The 13,313-nt window shown below is 41.7% G+C and overlaps 1 protein-coding gene across 2 annotated transcripts; it reads left to right on the forward strand.

Moving 5' to 3' along the window:
* The first annotated feature begins 34 nt into the window (after positions 1–34).
* Positions 35–12,213, forward strand: LOC137124473 (UTP--glucose-1-phosphate uridylyltransferase-like). 2 transcript variants are annotated; one of them, XM_067499526.1, is made up of 10 exons: positions 35–214; positions 3,153–3,268; positions 4,084–4,191; positions 7,641–7,826; positions 7,913–8,046; positions 9,129–9,426; positions 9,515–9,712; positions 10,907–11,149; positions 11,562–11,666; positions 11,834–12,213. In XM_067499526.1, the coding sequence occupies exons 2-10, from the start codon at positions 3,170–3,172 to the stop codon at positions 11,939–11,941; spliced, it is 1,479 nt and encodes a 492-aa protein (XP_067355627.1). In that variant the 5' UTR covers positions 35–214; positions 3,153–3,169; the 3' UTR covers positions 11,942–12,213. The 2 variants fall into 2 exon arrangements, with proteins under 2 accessions (XP_067355627.1, XP_067355626.1); XM_067499525.1 differs by lacking the exon at positions 35–214 and adding an exon at positions 1,879–2,076.
* Positions 12,214–13,313: the final 1,100 nt, after the last annotated feature.

The raw sequence follows: 13,313 nt of genomic DNA on the forward strand, positions 1-13,313 counted from the left end.
CGGAGACGCAGCACGTTAGGCTGACTGTCAGCGCCTCAAGCTAACAGCCGGAGGAAGATGAGTCCACAGCGCATCTAAACCCTTTAAACCGATTCTTTTGGTCCCAAACCCGAGTCCCCCGGGCTTGAGCGGCAGTTTGTCTCGAGCTAAGGTTGTCCCCGTTGTCCTCGGGTGTATTTGTACGGCTGTCCCGGTACTTTGACAGTGCCGTCAGGTGGGTACCAGCTCCCTCAGTCAGACCCGGTGGTTTGTCTCTTTGTGGGGGGGAAGCAAAACCACTGAACCGTGTGTGAACCGCATGAAGCTGCTTCTGCCCGGAGTTGCTGTGTTGCTGAGTTGCTGTGTTGCTGAGTTGCTGAGTTGCTGTGTCACTTGTCCGCCTTCACGCAAACACGCAGTGACAGCAGCGCTGAAGTTCGCTTCCGTTTCGGGATTAAGGGGAAATTCTTAAATTACAGGCGTCTTTTTGTTTTGCACATTGTCTTATTTTTTATGAGTCTTATACTATTTGACTTTTGTTTGTGAAAAAAAAAACACATTCACACCATAGTGACACGTGCCAAATCTGAATTTAATTATCAATTCAATTTAAGGAGACAAGGACTTTAAAGTTTCACAGTTGTGAAAGTAAAATACTCAAATTTTGAAAATGCAACAAATGTTTTTTTTTTATTTCCAATCTAGACAACAGGTCCAGATCATAATCCACTACAAATCAATGTTGCATATCTAGATTAATGACTTTTTAACGCAGAATTAGACTTTGGAAATATTTATCAATTTGTTAAAAACCTTTACAACAGGTTGATTTTCCCTCATCTAGACCCTCACAGACCAGGTGAAGATCAGACACCAGTATCCTGGTATATGCACAATTTTAATTTAAATCATGAAGAATCTGAGCAAACATTCGTTTATTCTGTCGATTTTCACAGAAGTAGTGAAACAAAGCCAAATGTTTTCTGATTCCATCCTCATAAACAAGACTAACTGATTTTCTATATAATAAGTTAGTCAGTAAATTAAAATGTTTTTGAATATTCTGGCTTTTTATCGATACATCACGTTCAGCTCTGCAGACTTACAAATGTTTCCTCTCTCATCACAAGTAGATGTTGTACTTTGACAGGTTATACACGTAATCATGTGGGAGACATCTTTAGCAATAATACATTGAAGATCTGGAATGTTGGTTGGAAAGAAGAAGGAACATTTACATTTTTACATTTAGTAATTTAGTCATTTGTCAGACGCTTTTATCCAAAGCGACTTACAAGTGAGGTACAAAGCAGCAAGAATCCAAGTCAAGGAGAAAACATCAAAGAAAAGTCCTATCAGAAAAGTGTTTACATTTCACGGGATGCGAGAACGAGCAGAAAGATAGTGTTGTTTTTAGTGCTTAGTGTGGAACAGCTCTGTTTTCAGCTGTTTTATGAATATTGGGTGTGAGTTTGCTGAGTGTGCAGAGTTTGGTAGCTCGTTCCACCATCGTGGGATCATTGCACTGAAGAGTTTTGCTTGGTGTCTTCTGTGCGGTGCTGAATTATATCTCAATGATGGGCTGCAGGTTTTAGTAAAATGCATTTTTTAGTATTTGCTTACATGTTTTTCTTGACTCAGTAATGCTGTTACATTTTTCTGATGTGTCTTAACAAACCTGGTTTTGTTCAATCAACTTTCCAAAACGCAAAAATTATAGATTTACTGTTTACCCAGAACAAAGCTATATTGATAATGCTCAAAGCCGAGCAGATAAAATCAGGGGCAGTGGTCAGGACAATTACACCACCAACTTACCCACAACACACACTGCGGGTGAATGAGTAGGGGGTGTGTGGGCAGGGCCTTGTATTGAGCTCAGGGTCAGAGCTGTAGGGCTGCGAGCTTCCTCTGAGTTGAGGATGACGAAGAAGCGTGTTGCTCTGTGACGGCGGCTGACTTTAGCTTTTAGTTTGGGACCACTTTTCAAGAAGTGCTTGGATCTCGCTGACACATCTGCTGCTTCCTTTGTACAGATCTTCTCGCTATTGTCTCTTGCTTGTAAGCGCTGCGGTAAAATGTCCCTTCTTGTATCTGGTAAGTTCACATTTATCACAGCTATGTATTTTTATCCTCTTTGACCTGGTGTTTGACTCCAGGAAAAAACAGAGACTCAAAGTTCATGTCAAACGTCTCAAATCTGCAAGATTTTATTCTGCTTCTCACACTTTAAACTGGTCCCAGAATTTTTAAAAACACAGTGTGTTAGGGGTCAAATTATTAGGGTCTAGGTGAAGGATCAGCTGCTGCTTTTGGAAGATCTTCAACATCTACAGTTTAGAAAACCCCAGTGAAACAAGTATTAGATTAATAGAAAAAACAACAATGGGCAAGTGATTGCATTAGAAAGAGAAATATAAATTATTTTAATATTAAAACTATTTCACCCCATAACTTTAAATATGTTCTGAGGCACTGAAATGCATTTTTAAAAAACGGTGGCCAAAGGTCGACTTTAATATTGTAAGAAAGCAGTTGTGTTGGAATATGACAGAAATTCTGTGTTTGTGTTTATGAATCACACAGTTATGGTTGATGCTAAGCAGTGAAAAGTGAAACGTGGAGTAAAAACACTGTAGTAATTTAAGTCAGACAATGTAGCTGTAAACAAACACCAGACCACGAATTGCCACTAGTCATTACCACAAGTCAAATTACTGGGCTGTTAACAGCAATCAAATCTGAATTTGTTTTACATAGATAAAAGCAGAAACCAATGAGCAGTGGGACAATAGAGTCTTAATGTGCTTGTTCATAAACTTTACCTAAATCAAAAATACACAAAGACAAATAAAAGACAGTAGGAAATACAGTAACACAGTTTAAAATGGAATAAACATTTTATTTATAGTATAAAAAGAAGGATAAGGACAATGCGTTAATCTGATTGTAAATATAATATTTCCATAGATTTAGATCCCTGTGTCTGATTGAAAATACATTTCTGTTTGCCAAAGCGAAGATAAGCAAAGTAAAATAAGCGTGAATCTGAGAGGTTGATTGAAAATAAGAACTTAAATGATCTGGAATATTTCCATCCAAAAGACAAGGAGTTAGATGCTGCAGCCAGTTTCAGACAACACATCCATGTGTTTGCTGCCTGTGTGTTGCAGACTTGACCAGAGGAGCAATGACAGAGTTCCAGGAGAAGCTCCGTCAGCAGCACGAGGAGTCGATGCACCGTGAGCTGGAGGCGCTGCTCGCTACAGCCGACAGAGCCGAGGCAGAGGTGGGAAGAGCTGTGAGAAGGTGTCAGAGCCCAAACATGTTTCTGAGATGCATCTGCTCTCACATTATGTGTTTTTCCAAATGAAGTCTTCAGTGTGGATCAGTGAACCACTGATTTCAGTGATGCACTTTGAACTGGACTCAAGTTGGCAACTAAATATTTAAAAGCCTTAAAGTTGGATTCTGTTACATTTATAGAACAAATATTTGCACATTAGGTCCATTAGGTCACTTAGACCCCAGTGGTGCAACATGAGGTGAACGACCCTGAGGTCCTTTAGAGCAGCACACACACACACACACACACAGAGCTGATCCAAGCAAAGTTGATTAAAAAGCCAAAGATATTGTACAAAAAAATAGAACCAGTGAGTCACAGTGTTCTTTAACTGCCATGAACACAGTTGTGGTTTATTTAGTCTCTGTCCCACTGCCATAAATACTCACTACAGAACCAGATTAATCCACCTCTTAAAATAGTTCTCAGCAAATGCATCCTATCATTTTTGAGTAAATTTGGTTAAACTACAGGCGTCAGCTGCTGTTCTGATTTTTGTTTGTGCACCGGGACCAGCTGAGAGCTCAGGCAGGGAGGGAAGACACAAAGTCCAGAAGTGAGAGAACACTTAGTTTGGAGCTTTTAATGAAGTGTGTTAAACACCTGATCGTTGCTTCTAAATGTCCATTTAGTGTCATCATCTGTTCTACTTACCGTTAACTTTACACAACCAACTATGCTGAAGTAAAAACGCTCCTTGTGTGATCGTGTAGTTTATTCTCACAGCAGAAGGTGATGTTTTATTTGTTCTGTTTCAGATCTCCAGAAAAGATTTTGATGGCTTCAAGAAGCTCTTCCATAGATTCCTGCAGGTCAAAGGTCCTTCAGTCGAATGGCCCAAGATCAACCGGCCCCCGGAGGACTCGGTGAGCCCCTTTTTAGTAGAGCCCAAGGTTTCATGTTGCAGTCTGAGGTCAGTGTTCTTACTGAGGCTTGGTCAGGCGTCAGAACAGCTTGGTGTTAAGTAACTTCACAGAACATCAGCCTCCAGGCGTCTTTAGGCCATGATGGCACAAGGATGATGGAGATTTGTGTGCATGCGCTAAAACGTTACAAATATTATCAATAAAAATAAAATCCACAGAAATATTTCAAATAAAACTATAATGAAACTCATGGTTACTTCAAACTGCAGTTTAAACTCCTCAGCAATTTGAAACCAACTGCTGTTTAATGTGTGAAGATGACTTTGTTGTGAACTGGTGCTACATAAAGAATGTTGGGAATCGAAATTGCTCATTTTCTCATCAGGGACTCAGTGAACACGACTCAGTGCGGCAATTAATTTTTCTTAGCAAAAAAAAAATTCCACCATGGCATCATCATATGAACATCTGCCACTAGAGGCCTGTTTTATTTCAAATTCTCTCCTGGCATCCTGTTCCTGAGGTTTGTCCTCATCTACCTAAAGGGAAGATTTGTCTAAATTTCAAGAGAGATGACTTTTCATATTATATACATTTATATATTAGTTTCCATTTAAAACTTGTGTGTTCCATCAGCGTGTACAGTAAGAGAATTATTTTACATGTGAAAAACCTCCCCCAGATGTTTAGATGACTCAGCTAAAAGTGGAGCTATTTTAACACAAGAAAGGCCGACTTGATCTAAAACCATTCATATACATGTTGCCTCCAAACTGGAACCTTTTCCTTCAAGGAGAACTGGAAACTGGATTATAAGATGGCATCGCTTTCATTCCTGTGAACATTATTCACTCAGCATGTTGAGGTTCTCTTTGGGAGGGACGAGGATGGACAGGATCAGGAATGAGGACATCAGAGGGACAGCTCATGTTAGATGTGTTGGAGATAAAGTCAGAGAGGACAGATTGAGGTGGTTTGGACATGTTCAGAGGACAAAACTGTGAATATATCAGTAGAAGGATGCTGAGGTTGGAGCTGCCAGGCAGGAGGTCTAGAGGAAGAGCAAAGAGGAGATTTATGGATGTAGTGAGAGAGGACATGAAGTTAGTTGGTGTGAGTGAAGAGGATGCAGAGGACAGAGTTAGATGGAGGCACATGATTCACTGTGGTGACGCCTGAAAGGAAACAGCTGAAAGGAAAAGATTATTCACTCGTCGTGTACTTTAAAACAGTGTGCACCGTTTGAATCTAATCTTTCTCTATGGAGGAACAATTTTGGAGTCTTATTATTATTATTAGTAGTAGTAGTAGTAGTAGTAGTAGTAGTAGTAGTAGTAGTAGTAGTAGTAGTATTAGTAGTAGTAGTAGTAGTAGTATATTGAGATTTGGCCAAAATTGCTTGACAGGTCCAGCTGTGTTACAGACTTGAGTCAGTCAGAGAATGTGGCACATGTTTTCATACTTGCCAACACAAAGTGAACTAAAGAACAAACACAACTTTTGTGTAGATGAACTTTTGCTTAGTTCATCTAATGCCATCAATTATGGAAGTATGGAAACAGAAGCTGTCCAACAAATCTAAAACACCCTCACCTCCTCCTCCATCTCGTCTTTATTTTACTCTGACTGATGCCAGCAGGCAAACTGAACGTGTACAGAGCTTGAATCCCAATCTGACGGTGCTGACAGCAGTCACATTGTCACATATGAATCAGATCCAGGACCATGAACAAAAGTGGCCCTGATTTGGTTTGTTCACAGCTCAGTGATAAAATCAAATCAGGGTGAAGAGATTGAATTTGGGTCGGGGTCTGTGGGACTGCTCCGTTAAATGGTTCAACTACTGCAGGATGGAGCCGAGCATCGTGCTTCAGAAACAAGCAAATGAAACCAGATCTGAGGACGGAGAACATTCCCGCCGGTCTATTTATCAGCACGCTGACATTTCACGCGCACGCACACGTTTCTCTCGTCTGTCTCCTCGGTGTCCCCAAAATAGCCGTCAGGGTGAAGGTTAGGACTAAGAATAGTCTGACCGCTGCAGCATTTGAAAGTCTGGGTTTAGGGCGGTGGGGTTGGGCAGACACTGACATTTGTCTCAAGGGGAACTGTGGACACTGCTGAACAGCTGCTAATCTTCAGATCCACAGCTCCACCCCCTCCCTCCTCTTACAGGGCCATTTTTCCACTCTGGACATTATCATAGTGAAATGAGTTTAATGAGCTCAGTCCATATGTTCTAAGCATTGGTACATTAACGTCCAGAGCTTCACAGTGTGTGTCATCACTCAGGGCAGCATAACATATGAGCTTTATCTGGTTCATACTGCTTCATGTTTGTAGTATTAGAAAGTATTTCTGTTGGGTTTCCCCATGTTTGCACAGTCTATTTTTTTATATTGGCATCAGAGTTTATTGTACTGATCCCTGAAAAGTCAGAGGTGACTGTTTGGCTCCCGGGGCCTTTTGAACACAGTCAGCAAACAGTTCCCTGCATTAACTGCTTTGACCACTAGGAGGTTTCACAGGCACATGAAGCTTCATCACTGCTCATTATGTGAGAATTGTGTTTTTGTTTTTTATTAAATATTTATCAGTTAAAATGATTTACACTGTAACCCATCACTGATGCAGCCTTTGGTGGAAGTTGTTAACTATCATATCATTACATCATTGTAACATTAACCTGACAGATATTAGTGAAGTCCTTGCTTTTTTTTTGTAGAGCGTGTGCTGTTCTTTCACGGGGGCAGTTCACTCTGATGACCGAGTTGTTTCTGCCCATTTTAGTTTTATTTACTTCTGATCAATAGAGGTTTGTGTTAGGAGCCAAAGTGTCCTCTAAATGTCCTCTACACAGGTGTGGCAGCGTGGTCACACTATTTAACCAGTCATACACAAGCGTGTTTGTTGGATGGTCCTTCCAGACGCACGGTGTCCATAAATACATGTAGGACGGTGTTGTCATGTGCTGCTGGGGAGGTTTTAAAGGTCAGAGGGAGACACCTGTCCAACACTGGGACTTTGCACATTTGGTTTTCCTCTGTCCTTTAAAAGATGGTTTAAATAAATCAGATGTGCAGATGCTGATGAATCCTCTGCGATCAGTCTGCTGCTCAACAACAGTTTGTAAGCAGTTTCTCAGGTGGGACTCACTTTGAAAATCACTGTCAGGTCTGTGAATTAGCAGCTGTTTACATGTCTGGCATCATTTAGTACTGAAGGAGAACAGTACTACTTTTACCAAGTATTTCAATAACTGTGGATGCAGGACTAAAAAAAACTGCAGCACAATACACAAAAGTGACTGTGCATCAGCCTGGTTTCAAAATAATTTAATGATAAAAAGTTAACTGATTAGAAGAAAAAAAAATTCCCCCCAGTTCCTGAGTTACAAAACAGACTCACTGTCCCTCTAAACCTCTTGTCACTGCTCGTTGCCTCATCAGATCCAGCCCTACGAGAAGATCAAGTCGAAGGGTCTCCCTGACAACATCACCACCAACCTCAACAAGCTCGCTGTGGTCAAACTCAATGGCGGCCTGGGAACCAGCATGGGCTGCAAGGGCCCCAAGAGTCTGATCAGCGTCCGCAGCGAAAACACTTTCCTGGACCTGACGGTGCAGCAGATCGAGGTAAAGACGCTCCAGACACCTCAACGGGCAGCTCTGAGAACTGAACCTCAGAGGATCACGTTTTCACCTGTGTTTCTGTTTTTCAGCATCTGAACAAAACCTATAACGCCGATGTGCCGCTGGTCCTTATGAACTCCTTCAACACGGACGAAGACACAAAGAAGATCCTGCAGAAGTACAAACACCACAGGGTCAACATCCACACCTTCAACCAGAGCAGGTACAGCACTCACCTGGGGACACACATGGGGTCTGAAAGTCCACATCCAGTCTCGTTCTACAACAGTTTAAAGTAAACCTGATTGTTGGGGTCTTTCACCCCCTCAGAAATATCTGAGTATGAAGCGCTGGTTGTTCTGTAGAACTGCTGTTTTTAACATTATAAGTAGTTTTTTATCACTCGTGGTCAGTATCACAGCAACTACAACATAAAGACCAACACAGTCACTGTGTCATATTGTGGAGGGAGGTGGAGCCAAGAAAAGTTAATATTTAATGTTTGAAATATGTTTGTGTCAGTTTACAGTGTTTACTGTCTCTGAATGCTGCACCTGAACTGCCACTGTAACTACTTCATCTTCAGTCTCACATTTTACGGTCATAAAGATTAATGCCAACACAATAGTATATTCTACTTCAAAACCCTTTGTGCTTTCTGAAAAACACGCGCAGCTTCACGTTGTGTAAAAAAAATTATTTTTAAAATCAGGAATCATATATGTAAACAAGCTAAATCTTACACAGATTGTAGAATAACCAATGAGTTTTGGCCTATAACCTTCATCAGGGTCTGTTATAAGATGTTTAAAAAGAAAAAACACCAATTGTAAACAGGCACATATATAATAGCAAGAAAAAAAGTCAGTATACAGTACAAATGAGTATGAAACCAACAAACACACACACATTTGCACTAAGGTTCATGTTGTTGCACAGTGTTACATCAGTAGTATGACTGGATATTACAGTGGGAGCAGCAGAGAGAAAAGATCACTGTCACTGAAGGAGCTGTGTCATACAGGGGGTGGGACTCGATAGCTTTCCTACCATCCTCCTTTCTCCTGTACCGTGTCCAGGGGGCATCCACAGGACTGTGCTGGCCTTCCTGATCCACCTATCCATCCTCTCCCTGTCTGCTGTAGAGCAGACCTGGTGGCCACCATTGATCTTACTGGAGCGTTTACAGTAAAGTGCTGTGACTGCTGGCTGTGCTCAGTGTTACAACACTTTAGTAGAAGTATTTTCTAAGAATGTAAATTTCTGTCTTTTGAAATTCTAACTAGTCTTAATATTGTTACACAGGTATCCTAGAATCAACAAAGAGTCCCTGCTGCCAGCTGCCAAACACATGGGGATGAGCGGTGACAACGCGGAGGCCTGGTACCCGCCGGGTCACGGGGACATTTATGCCAGCTTCTACAACTCTGGGCTGCTGGACAAACTCATCGCTGAGGGGAAAGAGTACATCTTCGTGTCCAACATCGACAACCTGGGAGCCACCGTGGACCTCTTCATCCTCCACCACCTGATGAGTCAGCCCGCCGACAAACGCTGCGAGTTCATCATGGAGGTCACAGACAAGACCAGAGCGGACGTCAAGGTTAGAATGTTTCTATTCATGTGACGGTCTGAGCCAGGCATGGCGAGGTTCTGCTCCGGCCTCTCAGCTCTTTGTTTCCCTCCTGCAGGGTGGTACTCTGATCCAGTATGAGGACCACCTGAGGCTGCTGGAGATCGCTCAGGTCCCAAAGGCCCACGTGGACGAGTTCAAGTCCGTCACCAAGTTCAAGATCTTCAACACCAACAATCTGTGGATCTCTCTGCCCGCCGTCAAGAGGCTGCAGGAGAAGAACTCCATGGACCTGGAGATCATCGTCAACCCAAAGGTGACAAACACTTCTGAAGCCTGTTGGCGTGATTGTTATCATAGTAAATAATTTAAACTGTGTTTAAGCAAAATGGTTTGCTTTTTTTCTTTGTTCTTTCTCCTTCCGTTACAGTAAGTGGTAAAACACCTGTAGTAGGTCATGTGGTTGGCATTTTTCAGAAGAACCTTTAAAACACATTGGTGTGTTTGTTTTTGTAATGCAGTTGTAAAACCGCTTTGAAGTTTATCCTGAAATTAAGCATCTGTGGACTTTCTCTAAGTGCTGAGTGACAGATTCAGGTATTTTAAAAGTGTGTCAAGAGGTTGAGCAGAGGCTGAGTTTGTGCAGGTTCAAAGTTAATTTTAGGACTGCACATGAAAATACAACTTATTTATATTTTAATATAATAATTCAAAGTATGCACTGCAGAGCAGTATTCCTCCACAAAATAGGCCAGTCTTAACTGGTAATCTGTGTTTTAAAGAGTAATATGACGTCTCCCCACAACAAAATTAAATTAAGAGCTTGTTCCATTCAGTAACAGCAAAAAAATAAGTTTGGCTTATTACTAAAATCATGTTCATAGAATTATAAATCACTTCATAATCACAAATAAGTCTTTATCTTTAAAAACAGCCTCCAAAACTGAATCAGCTCCTGAGTCTGAACATTTCCACCTTCGTAACGGAGGATTAACGGCAGGGCTGTTGGATTAGACTGACTTAGTTTGAGCCCAGTAAACTTATAACTCAGTTGTGAGTAATTTTCATATTTACAAAGTCCCCAGAGACTCAGTAACATTTCCTTAATCATTTGGAAACTGTTTGAACGGTGTTTCTAGCTGAAAGCAGGCTGAAGCAGTGTGGAACCTTCAGAAGAAGAATAACTAGAATATCATTACTGTGAGTGCTCCAGGATCCACAGTAGATTATTGATGTTACCTTTTTCAGTATGTCCGAAGTATATTTTTAATCGATTCTCAAAGTTCATAAATGAGGTGTTTTCCAGACAGTTTTCTGACAGAATCATTCACAGAAACTGATTTATAACTGTTATTCCCTGCAGCAAAAATACTTAAGGTCTTTATGAAGAAACTGAAGTCAAAAATCCTGCACAAAAATCACAACTAAAGCTAAATCCCAACTCTCAGCACAAATGTCCTCCAGTGGTGCAGTGTCAGACTCTTCATCCAACCCCTGAACCTCTCCACAGACATTGGACGGCGGTCTGAACGTCATCCAGCTGGAGACGGCCGTCGGCGCCGCAATCAAGAGCTTCAAGAACGCCATGGGTGTGAACGTGCCCCGCAGCCGCTTCCTGCCCGTGAAGACGTCGTCCGACCTGCTGCTGGTGATGTCGAACCTGTACAGCCTGGACGCCGGCTCGCTCACCATGAGCAAGAAGAGGGAGTTTCAAACCACGCCGCACGTTAAACTGGGCAGCTCCTTCACCAAAGTCAGTATCTGAGATGCACGTTGTGCTGCCACAGGGTCAGAATAATCAGAAGCCGAGAGGTTATGAAAGATACCTGTACTGTTCTTAGCTTATGTTGACACTTCAGTAAAGTGAGTTATTTATTTATTTGTAGATATCAGTAGAATTGGATCATATTGGAAACAAATGAGGTAAAAAAGGCAAAACCCTCGACCACATTACTGTTTCCAACAAGACACAAACATGAAGCTCACAGTCTTTAAGTATTAACGTTCTAAAATAAGATCATTAAATACGTTTGGAGACAAAGACTATTTTTAGAGACTATTTTATTTTATTGTGTTAGAAATCAGCCAGACCACAACGTGAAGTTCAAAGTTCAGAAGTGGAGGAGAACTTTCTCTGCGACATCATGTTTTCTTCTACTCTGCAGGTTCATGACTTTCTGGCCAGGTTTGAAAACATCCCTGACATGTTGGAGCTCGATCACCTCACCGTGTCCGGAGACGTCACCTTTGGGAAGAACGTCTCTCTGAAGGTAAAATCATGTGTCCGAAATCTGAATTTACTGCTCACTTTTGAGTTAACATCACACGTAGTGACAGAAACAGACACTATAGTTTCATGTGTCAAAGACCAAACAAATCATAATGGAAATGTTGGCTGCAGTTTTAATCTGCTTCCCCTCCCCCCTCCCCCCTCCAGGGAACCGTCATCATCATAGCGAATCACGGCGACCGTATCGATATTCCTGCAGGAGCAATGCTGGAGAACAAGATAGTTTCAGGAAACCTGCGGATCCTTGACCACTGAGGCCTTTTTTGGTGCGTCTGTGTTAAACCCGACCTTTAAGCCACCAAAGCCATTTGCACCTTAAAGAGAATTTCTCTTCACTCATTAACTGCAGGGCTGTTTGTTTTTTGTCTGTTTCAAATTGATGTAAAGACGAACTGTAAGTCAGGTCAACGTCCTCGTTCTTCCTCAAGCACTGCACTCAGCTCATGAAGCTTTTCACAAAGGATCTCACTGTTACTGCAAACTGAGGTTGTCTGTTTCTCATGTCAATTAAACAAAGTGCAACGCAAGTTGACTGAGCTTCTTGATTCTTACGATGCTGCTGAATTCATTTAAAAGGTTTAATTGAAACTGATGTTACAGATCGCGACATCGCAAACCTGACTCAATTTCAGTCAGAGCTGAAACCAACAACGAATTGTTTCTACTAATGTCTGTCAGTCTGCAGCCTGGAGGAGCTTGTTTGTCTGTCTGTGCTCTAATGTTCCACATGCAGGAGGTTGTGTATTAGCAGCATCTTAAAGATTACAGTTGGTCATTCGTCGTCACCTCAAATGCTCCATATCCTGACTGTCTACAACAGTCTGAATGTACAAGATCTCTGTGCAAGAGTTGGAGCAGGATGCAAGTCCGTTTTGGACAGAGGTCTTTAGATCAGATGAACAAGCTAATCCAGGTTGCAGACTGAAGGACAACTTTAAGGCAATTTGTTGGTTGTGGTGTCTGCATGATGGTTGAAAATGTGATGTATTTAGTGCGTGACACTTTAAACAAAGTGATCAAACTGCAGAAAACGGCACATCGTCAGAGAGAAAAGTGGGTTTTTACATTGACATCAGTAAAAGCTTTTCACTGACCCAACAACACTGAGGACGCCTCACTAATTTTGAACTTGCTTCTTTGGGTTTTAGTTTGGGGAGTACATGTACATAAAGGCCATTTAAGTTTCCTCTGACTTCCATACACCAAAATCGCTCTACTTCCAGCTGAAAAATGCCTCCAGATGACATCACTTTGAGGAAGCTTCAGGTCAGCTTGTTTATTTTTTTGTAGAAGAATAAGGTGTGAAAATAAATATATGAATACAGGGAAGATTGAAAGCATTAATGTACATTTACACCCTAAACTACAGCCACTAAAGACACAAACATGCAGCAGAAACAGACCAAAACAAGTTGCTCCTTCACCCTGTTTATTCACATCGGGCTTGAAGGATTCAAAAACAGACTCTGAAATCCCACAGGGAGAGAGTTGACTCATTCACACACACTCACACACACTCGTGTGGTAGGCACACTGTAGTGGAGAGCTCACGTGTCGTCTCCGAGCTGATCAAAGCAGGCATTTCTGCAGCAGACGTGATGGTGCTTTTTGCTGAAGCTACGGTCAC

The sequence above is a fragment of the Channa argus genome, chromosome 3, assembly GCF_033026475.1.
Source record: "Channa argus isolate prfri chromosome 3, Channa argus male v1.0, whole genome shotgun sequence".
Taxonomy (NCBI): domain Eukaryota; kingdom Metazoa; phylum Chordata; class Actinopteri; order Anabantiformes; family Channidae; genus Channa; species Channa argus.